At 36.9% G+C, this 17,000-nt stretch overlaps 1 protein-coding gene across 1 annotated transcript in view; it reads left to right on the top strand.

Annotated features, from left to right (window-relative positions):
* DHX36 (DEAH (Asp-Glu-Ala-His) box polypeptide 36) overlaps positions 1–16,168 on the top strand; it is a 20,366-nt gene extending 4,198 nt beyond the window's left edge. The window contains exons 5-24 of the mRNA XM_009333947.1: positions 53–132; positions 1,110–1,184; positions 1,320–1,486; positions 2,071–2,152; positions 2,639–2,779; positions 4,044–4,146; positions 5,692–5,779; positions 6,663–6,718; positions 6,821–6,885; positions 7,360–7,503; positions 8,159–8,276; positions 8,907–9,005; positions 9,980–10,153; positions 10,455–10,541; positions 11,253–11,336; positions 11,439–11,538; positions 11,625–11,715; positions 13,322–13,442; positions 14,040–14,192; positions 15,230–16,168. Of these exons, the coding sequence (XP_009332222.1) occupies positions 53–132; positions 1,110–1,184; positions 1,320–1,486; positions 2,071–2,152; positions 2,639–2,779; positions 4,044–4,146; positions 5,692–5,779; positions 6,663–6,718; positions 6,821–6,885; positions 7,360–7,503; positions 8,159–8,276; positions 8,907–9,005; positions 9,980–10,153; positions 10,455–10,541; positions 11,253–11,336; positions 11,439–11,538; positions 11,625–11,715; positions 13,322–13,442; positions 14,040–14,192; positions 15,230–15,415 (2,214 nt within the window). The 3' untranslated portion in view covers positions 15,416–16,168. The remainder of the gene's footprint in view (positions 1–52; positions 133–1,109; positions 1,185–1,319; positions 1,487–2,070; positions 2,153–2,638; positions 2,780–4,043; positions 4,147–5,691; positions 5,780–6,662; positions 6,719–6,820; positions 6,886–7,359; positions 7,504–8,158; positions 8,277–8,906; positions 9,006–9,979; positions 10,154–10,454; positions 10,542–11,252; positions 11,337–11,438; positions 11,539–11,624; positions 11,716–13,321; positions 13,443–14,039; positions 14,193–15,229) is intronic.
* Positions 16,169–17,000: the final 832 nt, after the last annotated feature.

Here is a 17,000-nt window from a genome sequence, read left to right on the forward strand (position 1 = left end):
TTTCTTAAAATTTTCTTTAATGCACTATTTTGATTTCATTTCTTTTTCTAAGGTGGCTGAGAGAGTTGCTGCTGAAAGGGCAGAAGCATGTGGTAATGGCAAGAGCACAGGATACCAAATTCGTCTACAGAGGTAAGAGAGGCTCCCTTGGCAGTTTTTGTGCATTCAGGTAAAGTAGTATCTATTGTTATTCAAGCAAGAAAATTTGAAAAGTAGTTCTTAACATAGATGACTGCTTTCATTCTGATATTTTCTTCCAAAGGAATTCCTGTGAATAGCTGGTGTAGGTTTTTTGAAATTTAGCAAAAGTTTGAGTGTGATTGTTGTATTTTATGCAGCGTGTAACAATGGCTAGCACCAAGTTGTAATTTGTCTAGTAAGTCCTTTTTTCAGCTCTTCTAAAAGGTTCTGCTATAAAACTGATGTCCTTAATCCATGAATTTCAAGGAAAAATGGAAATGCTAAAGGAGAGAATGCTATAAGCCATATTTCTGTGTAAAACTATGTATTTGTGACACTTACCCATTGAGCAATCCCACTGGGATCAGGTAATAAAGTTAGGTGCGTTGACAAGAGTTCGTAGACCTAGTGCCATAGAGCAAAAGCTATTACATTTGGAGTCATCTGTAATTTAGAAAAAAATCTGAAATGTTACCAGCAAATAATGGAATCTCAATTGTCATTGAAGAAAAACTGCTGGTGAGAGATGACAGTTTAGTCATTTCAGCATTTTAATTTGACTATAGAATCTCATTTATATTTTTCTTTACTATTTAATCAAGAATATTATACTGCTGTATATCTAGCTGTCATCTGTGCTGAGCTTAGATAGCTGCAAAAATTTGGGGTCAGCAGATCAATGTGCAAATGATGAAAAATTGTGTCCGGGAAATCAGGGCTTCTGTCAGATTCTGTTCATTCCCCATCGACAAAAGTGCTGCAACTGTGGCCTAATTCCTTGTTCCTCCAGTTGAACTCTAAGTGAGCAAGTTAGAGCATGAGGCATACTTCATATTGTCTGTAATGACTATCTGCATTTTGATTTTAAGTTTTTAAAGTACTTTGTAAAATACAGAAGAGAACTGAGGAATTCTTAATGTATCTTTCAGTCGATTACCAAGGAAACAAGGTTCAATTTTATACTGTACCACAGGAATTGTCCTACAGTGGCTCCAGTCAGATAAGTAAGTTTTCCTATTTAATAACAAACTGAATACAATTATGAAATTACTTGACTACTGAGCTGTTTCTAACAGTCTCAGCTCTGTTTTTTAATTTTGCTAAAAACAAATGTTTAACTTCCTGCTCTTCTATTTTAGGCACTTGTCCAGCATTAGTCATGTAGTCCTTGATGAAATTCACGAAAGAAATCTTCAGTCAGATGTTTTAATGAGCATTATTAAAGATCTTTTGAATATTCGTTTGGATCTCAAAGTAATACTAATGAGTGCTACTTTAAATGCAGAGAAGTTTTCGGAGTATTTTGGTGGGTGAAATGCTTCCTATGAATGTTCTTCTTAAGTAATTTAAGCTTCTACAGTATAATGCAGTTCTCAAATTTTAGGATTGATTTTTATCAAAAGAGGTAATGACTTCAATTTTACGAATAGTTGCCGGCTGCTGGAGATGCTTATTCCCTTAGTTTTATCTCGTCGTGAGCATATGTTGCTTCTGTATTTGCTTTTCAGACATATCATGGAAACAGTATCTCCAGAGTGTTTTCATATTAAATATTTACTAATATTTACCGTATTTTAGAAGTCTTGGTGTGAGTGGGCAACTAGATTGAAGCCTTTAGTTGTTCAGTCTTCCAGCTTTATCCTGTAGCTGGAACCAGACGAACATGCTGGAGAACAATATACTGCTTGCTACCTATACTTTTTTTATTCAGCAACTTTATTTGGAATTTAATTTGGCGTCTCTTGTGAGAATTTAAAAATAAACAAACAGAAAGACCCTATAGACTTGGCAACTATCTTGCAAAAATAGTGAAGAATGTTTATTGCCTCTATTATTTCAGTACAGTATTTTATTTGCTGTCTAAAAACTGAGTTATGCCTTCCTCAACAGATAATTGTCCAATGATTCACATACCTGGGTTCACTTTCCCTGTGGTGGAATATCTTCTTGAAGATGTAATTGAGAAGTTGAGGTAAACATATTTTCTGAACACCATTATAGACAGTATTTTGGGTTGTTTTACTTAGTATGTCTCTTCAAAGATTACCTTGGTATAAATAACCTGTGGAAGAATTAGCTGGGTTTTTAAACAGAAAACATTTCAAGGGAAGCTCAGTAGCTTTTACAGTAATTAAAAATGGCACATAGTACCTGGAAATGTTGGCTTAAGGAGGAAAAAAAAAATTGTCTGTCTTTCAGTGTGGTGAATTTTCAGGCTATTTAAATCAAGCTAGTTTTTCTGTTTGTTCAGATGTTTTTTTCCTACATGTTATCATGCTTACTAGAGATGGTACCTGTTTTTATAAGTAAGATTTCTTTCAGAAAAGAAACTTAAGAATCTTATTTACATGGTATAGCTAAAGTGCAGCATGTTGTCCGTATTGGAAAACTACTATGCAGCTGGCTTTAAGTTACTTTCGTTTCAAAATTTAATTATGTTTGTTATTTAAATTTAAAGGTATACTCCAGAAAATACAGACCGTCGGCCACGGTGGAAGAAAGGCTTCATGCAAGGACACGTAAGCAGACCAGAAAAAGAAGAGAAAGAGGAAATCTACAGGGAACGATGGCCAGACTACTTAAGGCAGCTGCGTGGCAGGTTGTTCTCAAGTCATTCTTTTGCGTTAAGTTTTTAGACGCTTCTTAACTGAGAAACGTAAATTAGTGCTGTATTCTGTTACTGTGGTTTTATTAATGATGTGATAGTTGCTACTGTGGAAAACAATAATGATGGAATTGCCAGTACAATTGGCTGGCAACCACTGAAGTGCTTTAGAGTTATTACATAGATTTCACTTCCTTTGCATGTGCAAACTGTAAGAGAACTTACAGCTGTCGAGTCACTTGCTATTGATGTTGGTATTGTCCATTACAGTCTTCAGCATAATGTTAGGCTTCTTGAGCTTTGGTCATTAGTTCTCTTCCAATGAATTCTCCGCTTCTTCAGTCTTTCTTTGAGAGAGATCTCACAGCATTTTAGTCTCATAATCAATATAATACAAAATGTGCTCGTTTAAAAAAAAAAAACAAACAAACCCCAGCAAAACAAGAAAAACCACACCACAGCCTTTTCCTCAGAATATTTTAATATTCCTCTAGAATGGTTTAAAACCAAGCTAAATAATTTTGCCTCTTGAGCACCTAGTAGAGATTGTCTACTTGAAACATTCTTTTGATTGCCAGCATTTGACTACTTTGGTAATCTGGATGGGTTGATTAATTGGATAGCCTGGCTGATTTATTTCAGGAACAACATCTTCCTGTTTTTTTCTCCTGTCTTATTTGTTCTCTGCATTTTGGGACTTTCTATATATCCAGCTTGGTAACAATAATGAATATAGGTGGCTCAGTTCTATCTCCCTTTTCTAAGGGAAGAGTCCTCAATGCTGTATCTCTGTCTGGCCTATCCCATGCTTATCCCATTTGTACTCCTTCACTTTCCCACCTTGTCTCTTGAATCAATTGGCAATTCTTTCCATCGTGTTAGCTTTTGTGAAATCGAAGGGCTGAACAGACGGGATGCCTCCCGTACTCACTGTAGTGAGTGAGAGAGAAATTGAAGGGTAAACTCGGATCGTTTAGGTCCTAGGTAATCCATGAGGAGGTGAGAGATCATGTAATGCTTCAAATGCAGTTCAGTGATAACATGGTAATTCTTAAACTTACTATTCTAAACTGACAATAATTGCACTGAACTAAATCTCAAGAGTACATTGGAGGTACAGTAATTGAACAGACAAAGAAATAAATTGAACAGTAGTGGGTTACGTAGATGTGTGATTGCAGAGCCTTGTAACTGAAACATGAGCGCGTAACTTCGTATGTTAGTAAGTTACCAATATGTATGCTTTCAATGCCTGTAGGTATTCAGCAAGTACTATAGATGCCTTGGAAATGATGGATGATGACAAGGTCGACCTTGACCTTATAGCAGCACTTATCAGACACATCGTTTTGGAAGAAGAGGTACACTTCTGTCTCCTGTCATCACATTTTAATGATGTGACTGAATTGTGGTCAGTGGCTGTTGGGAATGTCAGAGCTGATAGTTAGCTTGACTTATCATACAGATATAAAGAAGAAGAATTTTTTGTTTTGCTCTTCTGAGAAGTAACCTCATGGCTTTAAATATCTAATTACTATTTAAGCCCTGAATTTAGAACGTGGTTAGTTTCAGTGTTTATTGAAATGATGGGATAGAATCCATGTTTAGAGGGGAGCGTACATCTAAGTATTTTCTTGAATAGAGGTTGTGCGTTTTAATGAGAGCTATGTACATAGCAAACTTGGAAAACTTACAAATACATTTGATATGCTCATTCATGGTCCCTTCTGAGCAAGGGATAAAAAAGCCTGAATTCTTTCACTGACAGTAGGGATTGTCTTGTAAATAAAACGGGATAGATATCTGAAGGTTTGGGTGCCATTTTGATTCAGATTGCTGCATTTTTTCCCTTCAAACTAATTATACATCTTAGTTATTTGATGGAAAGTAAGATAATTACAAATTAAACTTTAACTTTCAGTTCTTTCTGTGACTGTGTGTTTGTCAAAGGCAGTATTCTTTGTAGCCTGTAGTAAAAGTTAAATTTTGTGAAATAGCTGTAGAAAACTGTCTGAAAACCTCTTTAGTGTACAACTAAGTCTCCCAGCAATGGGAGGGAGAGGGCAAGAGCAACACTTAGAGCTGATGTTCACTGCCTCATGTCTACACTGTGCAGTTGGCTTTAATGGGTTTCCTGCCTGAGTAATCTAAATATGACTTCGATGCTGTGAAGACTGAATTTTTATACAGCCTAGCAAAAGTCTAGTCACATTTACCAAACACACAGGTAGGAGACTCTTCCAACTTTCAGCTTGTCAAGATTAGTAGTTAATACAGCTGCATTAATAGTTATTCCCAAATGTGCCTACTAATAACAGCATCAGAATATTAATATCAGAAGGATCCTGTGCCTGAAGCAGTGACAAACATGAAGTAAGAACAACTTCTGTTACCACAGGTATAACGTATGTAGATTTTCATAACCTGAAGTTAATATTTGTTCCTGTGTTCAAAAATGTCTGTGGACGAGCTGACACTTTGGCTGATTCCTTAAAGATAATTTTGATTATTTAAAATATTAATATTTCAGTTGATAGATCATTTAAGCTGTGGATAATGAGGATGAGTTGCTGTTTCATATTTTGTTCTTCCTGTGTTGAAAATTATACATTAGTTTCTCTCTGTTTTATTTGCAGCTCAAATTCTTCTAGCGTTGACATGGCAGTGTTTAAAACACTGCAGGAGAACAATGTTTAAAATCAAATTTTTATTTAGGTTCAGATAAATGTATGTAGCTAACTCTTTTATGGAAAACAATCTTATAAACTTTGTTCCAAATTTGAGTCAATGAGTTTTCAAATATCACCTATCCAACGTGTATGTATCAGTGTGCAAGTAGCTGGTTCTTTGCATAGCATATAATTTATTCTAACCTCTTTTCCCTTCACTCCCTCTTTTATAATTAGGATGGTGCAATTCTAGTGTTTCTTCCAGGCTGGGACAACATTAGCACTTTGCATGATCTCTTGATGTCACAAGTCATGTTTAAGTCAGGTAAAAACAAAGTTTTACATGGGAATTCTAGCAGTAGTGTTAGTGGCAAATTCTTAATTTTTGCATGTGATTGCTGGTATTGCACTGGATATTTTTTTTCCCCCGTCTCTCCTCTCAAAATGATTGCAGTGTGTTCAGCATTTTTTGCATTTCTGTGGTATCTTTCATCTGCTAATGATAACTCATTTTCCTCAGTGTAGGAGTGAACAATCTGAAAAAGCATCTCAGACCTGCATCTTTTTCCTTTTGTTCTTTCCTGTCGCTATGATAACTTCCATCCAAAACTAAACTCTCTTTCTTCGTTCTGTGTTCATTTCCTCTTTTCTTGATTCTTCAGCAGCTTCTGTCACTGCTTTGCTGATAGTTCTTTTAAATCCTATTTATTCCTAGAAGCTTTTTTAATAGGGCACTAAAATACCCTACGCCTGTCTGATACACTTTAATGTCCTGTTTGCATAACTCATATTTTCATCTAACTTGTCTAACTATGCTCTTGACTATTCAGATAGTTGTCTTACAGTTCATGTTGTGTACATTCTATAGATAAAGAATTTCAATTTATTGAAAGATTGAGAGTGTCAGTTTATTTATTAAACTTGAGCAATTATTAAATAATTCGAGAATTTAAAAATGAAATATAAATTACCGTAGACAACTTCATCTATTTTCTTAAACTTGTGAAGTCATCATAGCGTAATAAAAAAAGATCCTTTATACCTTTTTACTTTAGAATTTGCGATTATGATACATATACCTGTGAATTCAGAATAAGAAACAGTAGACTTACTTGCAGCATATTTTCTCTATTCTGCATAGTTGATTTTCCTGTAAAATTAAAGTTTCTGTGCTTACACCATATCTTTTACTGATTTTTAATTTTCAGATAGGTTTATTATCATACCTTTACATTCATTGATGCCTACTGTTAACCAGACTCAGGTATGCTTTTCTTTTATTGTAATATTTCACAACTACAAAAAAAATTAATTAAGCATATGTTTGGTTTTGGCAAATGTATAAATGGGCCATGGATAATTGCAGGTTTTTAAGAAGACCCCGCCAGGAGTAAGGAAAATCGTGATTGCTACCAACATTGCAGAGACTAGGTAAATAGCTAGCTATACAGACCAAAAAAAGCTATACGTTTTATAAAATAAACGAAAGTGGTAATCCAAAGTATAAACCTGTTTAATATTTCTAAAATATGTTTTTGTATTTGTACCATTCATTTATAACACTTTATCTTTAGAAATGTTTATAGACTAAACATTGTTTTAATTAAAATGTGAATGTTACTTTAAAGGCTTGCCTTTGTTGTACATGATAAATCTGAGCTGCCTGTCCTCTCTGCAGACTTCATAACTCCATGTGATGACTTTTGTCAGACCTAGGAGAATAAATCAAGCTGTTTCTTGAACTGCTTAGTAACATAATCCTTAATGAAATTCCAAACACAGATTTTTTTTAATTGTTGGCTCTCAGTTTGGGAGGGGGTAAAGAGAGGCTAAACCTCTTTAAAATCCTAGGGCAAGCTTGCAAAGATGAAGAGTTGCATTTTTTTTCTCTCTTTTTTTAAACAGCATTACAATAGATGACGTAGTGTTCGTTATAGATGGTGGAAAAATAAAGGAAACTCACTTTGACACACAGAACAACATTAGCACAATGGCTGCAGAGTGGGTTAGTAAAGCTAATGCCAAGCAGAGGAAAGGTCGAGCAGGAAGGTAAGAATAATGGGGATAGTTAGAAAAGTTTTGTGATGTTAAGTTTCCATCAGTCTTGGAGCACATGGTGCTGAAGATACTACTTTGTTATTGGCATGTTCAGAAGTAGATGCTAGCACAGCTGTCCCTTGTTCTTAGGGAAAGAATGGTTTCTTTGTCTTTCTAGGAAACTGACTTGTGCTGTGTTTAACTCATGAGTTTCCCTCCTTCTTACAGAAGAATAAGTCCAGCATTTTTTTTAAATTTTTGTTGGTAGCGTTTACCTTCACACCTGATTTATGAGACTATGATACATTAAAGTGAAAATTGCCTACAAATTAGTATCACTTAGCTATATACCAAATTTTTTTGAAATTTCTCTCCCTCTCAAAATACCTTGTGGAATATTTTCTCTCTTTTTCAGACTTAGAGTTCTTCTCTGGTCTCTTCATTACTCCTTTTAAGCAGTTGATAGGAGGTTTCTATGTCCTGCATGCCTTTTTTCCTGTTGATGGGTCTGTGTTTCAGAAAGCTGAAATGGCTTTTATAATTGAATACGCTTCAGTTCTAATTCCTTGAGGTGTTTTGGAAAGCTGTTTATAAACAAACACAATCATAATGTCAGTGTTGTAGGGGGAAAAAAAAAAACCCCAATTGTTTATTTAAATAATTCCAGAGTTCAGCCAGGCCACTGTTATCATCTATACAATGGACTACGTGCTAGCCTTCTAGATGATTATCAGTTACCAGAGATCTTGAGGACACCTTTGGAAGAACTCTGTTTACAAATCAAGGTAAACATATGAATCTTCAAACGTATTTATTATTTACTTTTCCATTGGAATAAGAAGTTGAGAGATTAAGTTAATGCAACTGTGAGCCTAGGGTTGTCTTCAAGTCAAAATTCGTTACACCAGAAATACAATATATTTAGCTAATGATTGCAGCAACTTTTGCAAAATGCATACTTGTATCTAGAAGTACCAAACCCAGGAAAATAGGATTGTCTACTATAAATAAAAGCTGAAGTCTATTAACAAAAATTTGGACTGCGCTTCCCCTCCCTCTTCCCCAAATACCATTCAATCAGAGGAGCTTCAGTGAGAATGCCAGTGAGTCAAGGAATATGATGTCTTAAAAGAATTTTACTAAAAAGTAGTTTTAGAACTGATGTGAGTTTCCTTTTTGGCAGTTTGTATTGAATTCCTTGTGTATGCACACTGAATGAAGAATAGATCCTTATGTTTCAAATTTCATCATCAATACATTTTTAATGTTGACCTTAGTTCTTAATTAGTGAAATTCTAACTCAAGCTGTGAATTACTTCACACTTTTTTAATTAGTGTGGTTACTGCTTTCTAGGTTTAGGTAGCCATCTTTCTCCAATTGCTGCAGGGTTTTGTTTTGTTTTGTTTTCTTTCAGATTCTAAAGCTTGGTGGAATTGCTCATTTTCTGAGCAAGCTAATGGATCCACCCTCTCGTGATGCTGTAATGTTGGCCATAAATCATCTAATGGAGCTGGTAAAGTATTGCTTAATGTACATGCAAGGAAAAATCTGTTTAGGACCATGTTACTACGTTGTTATCAGACAGTTCTGATTGTACAGGTCTAGACATTTGCAACCCCTTATCATATTGTGTACACCCTTTATATATCTTCACTGAACAGAGGAAATAATTTCACATTATGTTTATGGGCTGCGTAGAGTAACTCGTGAGTTTCTAAATGACTCAAAACATATACATGCACCTCGCATTTAAGTTCCCTACAGATACTTATTTAACTCACTGCTTCTGTAACACCCTGCTCATGGCTGCATCCACCAAGCCTTCCTATCCCAGTCAGATTAGTGAAGAGTTTGTGATACTTTTTCTGTGGGCAAATAAGGCATGTAGGAGAAAGATCTTGTACGTCATTGCCCCTTTGGATGCCGGGGAAGGAGAAATTAATGACACATTTGTACTACTGACTTCTTGCCCTGGTGTTATTTGTACAAATCCATTGTAGCAATAAATTGAAACATCTGACTTAGATGAAGGGCACTATTTAGTCTGATGGCACGATTCTATAAATGTTTAGATAAAACTCAGCCGTACATTTGGTGTTCTGTGACAATGCTGTATAGTAGCAAAGGGTGGAGTAAATAAAAACAGAAGTGATATTGAGGGTAAAGATACAAGTCTGAAAATAAGCTTGATCAGGAGAATAGGAAGACAATTCTTCATACTTTCGTCCAGAAAGACACTGAGCCCTAGTAGACCACTTGAAACACCATTAAAGACGGTTGCTGTTTTCTTGGATCTAACTGAACGTTTCAATTTCTCCAAAACTTGCTTGATCACTCTTCTACCATACCTTATTACAGCTAGCTGCGTTCTCCGGCTATGAGCCTTTCCTTTGTTCTGTAGGTATACCAGTGGCTATTTCAAGGAAATCCTCCCCATTTCAACTATTGTGTTTATTCTTTTTTGCTTTTTTTTTCTTCTTCTGACAGAATGCTTTGGACAGACAAGAAGAACTGACTCCACTAGGTGTCCATTTAGCACGATTACCCGTTGAACCACATATTGGAAAAATGATCCTCTTTGGAGCTTTATTCTGCTGCTTGGATCCAGTACTTACAATTGCAGCTAGCCTCAGCTTCAAAGACCCTTTTGTTATTCCTCTGGTAAAGTTTCTAAGAGGAGAATTACACATAAGATTTTAAGAATCTCAGAAGGATATTGGGACTTACTGAGATGTTATAGTTTAAAAGCACGTTAATCTTATTTTCATGTTAATTACATTTTTATTAGTAAAAGATCGCCTGCACATACTACGAAGTATTGTCTTTGCCTACAGAATATCGGAAGTAGCTTTAATTTTCATGTATGTAGCCTACAAAGTATTGCTGTATATATGTACCTTAATTAGGAAAAGAGAACTGGTGTGTCAGTCGTGAATATTTTATAGGCTCTAATTATTCTTAGGGCAAAGAGAAAGTAGCAGATGCAAGAAGAAAGGAACTGTCAAAGAACACTAAAAGTGATCATCTAACTGTGGTGAATGCTTTCACGGTAGGCATGTTTTAATGTGTTTTTTCTTCTAGAATTTTAATTTGAGTAATGTGGATTATTCTAAGGAAAAAAACTGATCGGTTTATGTTCTGAAGTATTTCTTTCTTGGCTTCTACAGAAACATAAAACCAAATTAATTTTCACCCTTCTAGTGTTGAGGAATCTTGTCTTCAGGCTCAATAACCTAATTTCTTGTGGATAAGTCTATGAAAGAGACTTAGAAAACATAATATATAAGACTAATTATAAGTTATAAGACTTATTATAGTCTATGAAAGAGACTATAATGTTATAGTTACCTTGCTGAAGTCATTAATTCTTGTCCTTCTGGCCTCTACAAGAGGCTGAAGCTGACTTCAAAAGTGTTGGAGATTCAGTTGTATAGTGTTGGGGCGAGAAGAGGAGGAAATAAATGGCCTGGAATGCCGTTTCTACCCAGGACTGTTAACAGCAAGAAAGGAAGTTCTGGCAAACTTAGCTAGATTTCACTCCTCACCATGGAAAAATGAAGTTTTTGATTCAAAATGTTGTAAAGTTGTGTTTTTCTACTCTGTACTGCGTATATATAAACAGAGAGATCAAAGGATTTACTTTCTCTCTTGTAAAGAAAAATGTAACTATATTGTTTGTTGACCTCCAGTTTTTGCTGTCCTTCATTTTTTAGTATGTGCTCACTTACAAATGCCTTTGAACTACGTTTTTAATTTTTAGGGCTGGGAAGAGACTCGGCGCCGTGGTTTCAGAACTGAGAAAGACTATTGCTGGGAATACTTCCTATCTTCAAATACACTCCAGGTAACATCCTGGCAGTTTAAAAGAGAGGATCGTGTCTGTGGGGAAAAGGGGAGGAGCCTTTTGGCACAGCATCATTCTGGGGCAATTTTTGTTGTTTCCTAGATGCTGCATAACATGAAAGGACAGTTTGCGGAGCATCTCCTTGCAGCTGGATTTGTGAATAGCAGAGACCCCAAGGATCCCAAATCTAATATCAACTCAGGTAAACGGTGGAAGGAAATGGAAAACTTCTGATAGCTGAAATCTCAGTTTGCAGAACTGCGTTATTTACTTTGCTGTCTTCTACAGATAATGAGAAGTTGCTCAAAGCGGTCATCTGTGCTGGTTTATATCCAAAAGTTGCAAAGATCCGGCCAAGCTTCAGCAAAAAGAGAAAAATGTAAGGGTTTGGTTTAATGTTGGTTTGTACTCGAGGTGTTTTCCACATTAGGTACTTTGGCAAGGTGAAGCAATGGCTTGAGTGCATGAATGAATCTCTGCATAGCTCAATCACAGGTGCGGGTTACTCCCATCTACCCTTTCTCAAATGAAGTAACTTGATTGTTGATCGCTACTTTGTTTAACACTTTGGATACCTGCTAGTCTGTGAAATAATTTGTGACCTTATCATGCCATGGATAATGTTATAATATATCAATAACACTGCTGCTAAAGGAGTCCTACCATCATCTTTGAAACACTATCCATGCTTATTTCTTGGCAACATAGAGCCCAGAAATTCCAGTCTGTTGATTTATCACTATTTGTATTATCAGACTATTTATTCTTATTAACTGTTCTCACAGTAACAGCATACTCGTCAGAATATAGACATCCTTCTTTATGGACCTGATTTAAGACAGAATGAAGGGTTGAACATTTGGATTGATTTTTCTGGGTGTGTAATGTTGAAACAGCAAGCTAGGAACAATCATTATGCCTATAATTAAAAAAAACAAGCAAAACCCCCCCCAAGTGATTATTTCTATGGATGGAGTAAGAATAGGTCGTCAAAATTCTACCTTAGATTGTGCAATTTAGACCCGTCTATAGCTGGCACTGCCAGTCAATTGATACTCCCTTTTAAACTGAGACCAGTGTGCTGGAGTCACCTAAATGCAGCACGTCTGCAAACCTGACGCAAGTTACTGTGTCGCTGTATCTTTGCCGCATGGTGGAGCTAGGTGTAAGCCAGCTGCCCAGGAAGGTTCAATTTTATGATCCGCTGAACGAGAGATTTGTTACACTAACCACCTTGCTGGAGACGCTCTCCCACTCGCTGTTTCTGTTTGAAAACACTGAACTCCACGTTTTGCAAAATACTTCTGCACGCAGGGAGTAGAGCGCTCAGTGATCCACACCCAAAGAATTACATCTCTGAAATGTGGGAAGGAGAACAGTTGTGCTTCATACATATTGTGCTTGGTTTCTGCTTTTTATTGTCTGACGACATTATTATAAGGGAAATGTGATTTTGGGTAGTAAGTATAACCAAAGCAGTTGAACGTTATCCCTTGAGTCAAATTTGTGCAAAGGCACATGGTACAAATCGAGGTACACCACTCCAGACTGGCTGACAGTGGTATAGCTAGTCCCTTGTTCCACACTGACAGCTTAACGCTGAGCAAAGAATTCAGATAGGTAAGTTCCTTATGTGGTTTTTCCAAGAAACTGCTTGAAACTTGGTTTATGTAACCAAATTCAGTAACTCGGAGTCCTTCATTTGGAAAAAGAATGCCACTTGTTTTTTCTGCTTGAGAGAAAGGGGGTAAATTTGGCAAAGAATTCAAACTTCTTAAATGCCGAGAGAGATGTCTAAAAATTCATACTGTAGATTCAGTTGTAATCTTTTGGGAAAGGAGTTAAAGTTTCTTTGAATGTCCTTGCACTTTCAGAGTTTAGAACACTAGTGAATAATTGGAGGGTTTTTTAACTTGGGACATGATTGTGCTAAACTTTCAAGATCTTATTTCAATCCTAAAATAAAAACTCTTTTTTCTTTTAAGGGTGAAAGTTTGCACCAAGACAGATGGAACAGTTAATATTCATCCTAAATCGGTTAATGTGGAAGAAACAGAGTTCCATTATAACTGGCTTGTGTACCATTTGAAGATGAGAACTAGCAGTGTATGTGAAGGTTTATATTTGTGTAATTTATTTTTGTAGCTCTTTAATAACATTGGATCAAGGCTCAAAGGGGATGTGAACAGTGCCTCTGTTTGAAGCCTCCCTGTCTTGGGTTATTTCTTTTACGTGCCGTCAGATTATGTTCTTTGTGGTACTGGTGGTATTGTTCCACAAATAACTAATACACTAACTTCTGGGTTTTTGGTTGTTTGGTTTTTGGGGTTTTTTCTTTTTTCAAAGGTTCTGGCAATGACAGGTGTAATTATTTTTTTTAATTACTTTTCTTTGATCCAGTGGAGTACTTTTGAATATGCTGAAAAAAATTTTTTTTCCCCTCTGATTGTTATAGAGTAGTTGGTTTGATTTCACCTCTGTGTGTGAAGGAGTGTATTTGGGACCATTTTTGCCCCTGTTTAATCTGATTACATGTAACTTTTCCAACTGAGTTGCTTCAGATATGTCTTGCAAATTTATGAATGACTCCGAATTATTAAAGAAATACCATTCTTCTGGAATTCTGTTATGAGTTTCATTAAGGGTTGCTGATGTCACTTAAGATGTTGTGAAGGGTGATTGGACAATTTTGTCTTCTTGCAGATTTACTTGTACGATTGTACAGAGGTGTCTCCGTACTGTCTCTTGTTCTTCGGAGGAGATATATCCATTCAGAAGGATAAAGATCAGGATACCATCGCTGTGGATGAATGGATTGTTTTCCAGTCTCCGGCAAGAATAGCGCACTTAGTTAAGGTGACTGTTTAATAATAATGTATATGGAAGACTTAGCGTAACACTGCTTCTTCTTAGAGATTTCTATATTTTATATTACTGTGTACCTGCTGATGTATCACTGCGGGGAGATGATAATGTTTTAAATGTATTCCCAGTAAGCAGTTCAAGTACACAAAGTAAACAGAAGAGATCTACTGAAGGCGTGTAGATGAATGCAAGTTAAAACGCAGTAGTAAAAATAACATTCTGAGCAGTCTGTATCGCATGGTAAGCGGGGCAGAAGTGAACAGTAATGTGCTCCCTTGTGTTTGGCCTTAGGAGCAGGCACTCAGACTTCTTGTTTGTTTGTTTCCAGTGCAGTAGCCTGGCTAATGAGAATGAGGCTGTGTGCCTACTGAGGCATCAGGAATAGGGTGGTGATGTTCTTGTTCAGCTGGTGCGGCCTCTGCTGAAAAGTTCATGGGGATATTGAAAAACTGTAGAAGCTTCAGAGAAGAGTCATAGGGTGGATTTAAAGGATTTGTAAACATGTCTTACAGCGAGAGATTCGAAGAGCTTAATAGCTGTGGTTTTCCATAGCAAAAGCTGTAGGATGACTTGATCAGTCCATGAAATGTCCACGTGGATACGGAAACATGAGGATGGGGCTCTTTCGCTAGCAGTAGTAGGTGCCGGTGGAAGGAGGAGCTGAATAGAGCTCTGTTTAATATTAGATCCTAGAAATCATACCTTTTTTTTTTTTAACCCAAATATTTTTAATCCTGCAATAGTCAGCTAATGGATGTATAGGCTGTTAAAGGCCATCACACCCAGAGATGGTCATCTGCCATAAAAGGTAAAACTGCTAGTTTTTGAGAAGCAGCTTTTGATCCTGAAAATAGCAATGTTGAAATGAATTGACAGGAGAAGAGCAGGTGTAAAGATTAGGAGAACAGAGGCCCCAAGGGCTTTGAACTTACTGTAGTAATGTTGTGTGTAGCTCTAATTGCCTGTCTCTCTTCTTTTTTCTCTTCCCCCCTCCCCCCCCCCCCCCCCCCTTCCCACCACCTCTTCCCAATTTAAGACAAGAGCTTGATGATCTTCTACAAGAAAAAATAGAAAACCCACATCCTGTGGACTGGAATGATATTAAATCCAGAGATACAGCAGTACTGACAGCTATTATAGACTTAATCACAACACAGGAGAATGAAACTGCCAGAAACTATGCTCCACGATTCCAGAGTGAACGCTATAGTTGACACACTTTCATCTGTATCGATAAAGCCAACATATTCACCTTTTTTGTTTTGTTTTTTATAGCATTTATTTAGCTAAAGGAAAAACTTTTTTAGGGTAAGCTGCTAATTCCCTCATACTGAAGAGCAGTTATTTCAAAGTAGTTGGTAATATCTGTATATGCATGGTATTCTGTGTTCAGCGTAGCTTTTTAAGTAAGAGAAAATGCAATGCTAGCGATGTTAGTTGATGCATGGTTCTTGTCCTGCTGTAGCTTTTTTTTTTTTACCCATCAGGTAATGGACAGATATTCAAAAAGACTTGCTAAAATACTGCTTAATAATACTTAAACTGTTCTTGCTACTGGTAAAAACATCTCAAAAGATGACTTTTTTTTTTATTGGGGGTGGTGAGTAATTAAAGTTACTGTGTTATTCCAGCTGTGCAGCAGGCTTCTCACCAACACTTCCACAGAAGGTAATTATAGCTTAATTAAACTAAACTTGAAAACACTTGTTAAATTTATACTGTGGGAGGAAACAATCTTCAGAAATATTCTCTTCTTCTGCCTTTCATTCCATTCAATTAATCTTTCTTCGCTTTCTGTGCCCATCCGTCATCACTGCTGACTAAAATTTCAGACTACAAGAAACATGCTTAGATAAAAGTCATGGTGGAATACACTTTAAGATTTCATTGCATTCTAATTTTTCTTTTTTTAAAACAGTCCATGTATGGGTTATAGTATTACATTAAAAGTCTTTTCTTTAAAGTGTTATTTCATCTGTTCTTAGTCCTTAATGTTTTGAAGGTCATCCTCTTTTGAATGCTTCCAACTATGTAAGAACATCTGAATAACAAGGCTTGAGTTTAGGATTCTGAGTCGGGTGACTTGTTTGAGAAATACTGTTCTTATCAAACTTGTGTAAGGGTGGCAGACCTGCTGTTTCCTTTAAATGCTGGGGGCTGGATTTGGGGTTGGGCAGTGTTCCCCCCACTGCTGGGGAGAGCTAAAACTCTGAGGATGGGTGTTTAACTAGGCACTGGAAAGTGCTGGCAGTTTACTTGGCAGCCCTCTGTTACCAGCACTTTGCAGCCGTAGCTCTGGTTATTCCTAGGTTTATCCTTGGGGAACAAAGCTCTTGCCTCTCATTTTGTTTGCCTGGAAATATAACCCCTTCTCCCTTCTTGGGGTTTGGTTTGTTTTTTGCAAAAATGACCTTGACCACCAGGCTCGGGAGGATTTATAAGCCTTATCCTGAAGAAAACAAACTGCTCAGCTGAAACTGGGTTGGGGTTTTTTTTTGGTACAGAAATAAGTCTAACTTAGTGACTTGACTGTGCTTTCCATTGGGTTAACAAGGAGTGGAGGATGCCAAGATCATCACTTCTACAACACAGCTGCAGAAGACATACATATAGTTCAACCTCCCTCCCCCAGTCAGTTTATTATTCCACCCCCAGGTGCTGAGGCTGGCGTTTCAAACAGTGAGGGAGGAGGAGGAGGAGGAACACCCTGCCCTGGCCTCGGGGTGGTGGATGCAGGAGGCAGGTTAAGAGGAAAAAGGGAGCCCCTGTGGCTTGGGGGAGGGGAGTGCTGGGCCCTGG

This window comes from Pygoscelis adeliae, unplaced genomic scaffold (genome assembly GCF_000699105.1).
Source record: "Pygoscelis adeliae isolate BGI_AS28 unplaced genomic scaffold, ASM69910v1 Scaffold241, whole genome shotgun sequence".
NCBI lineage: Eukaryota > Metazoa > Chordata > Aves > Sphenisciformes > Spheniscidae > Pygoscelis > Pygoscelis adeliae.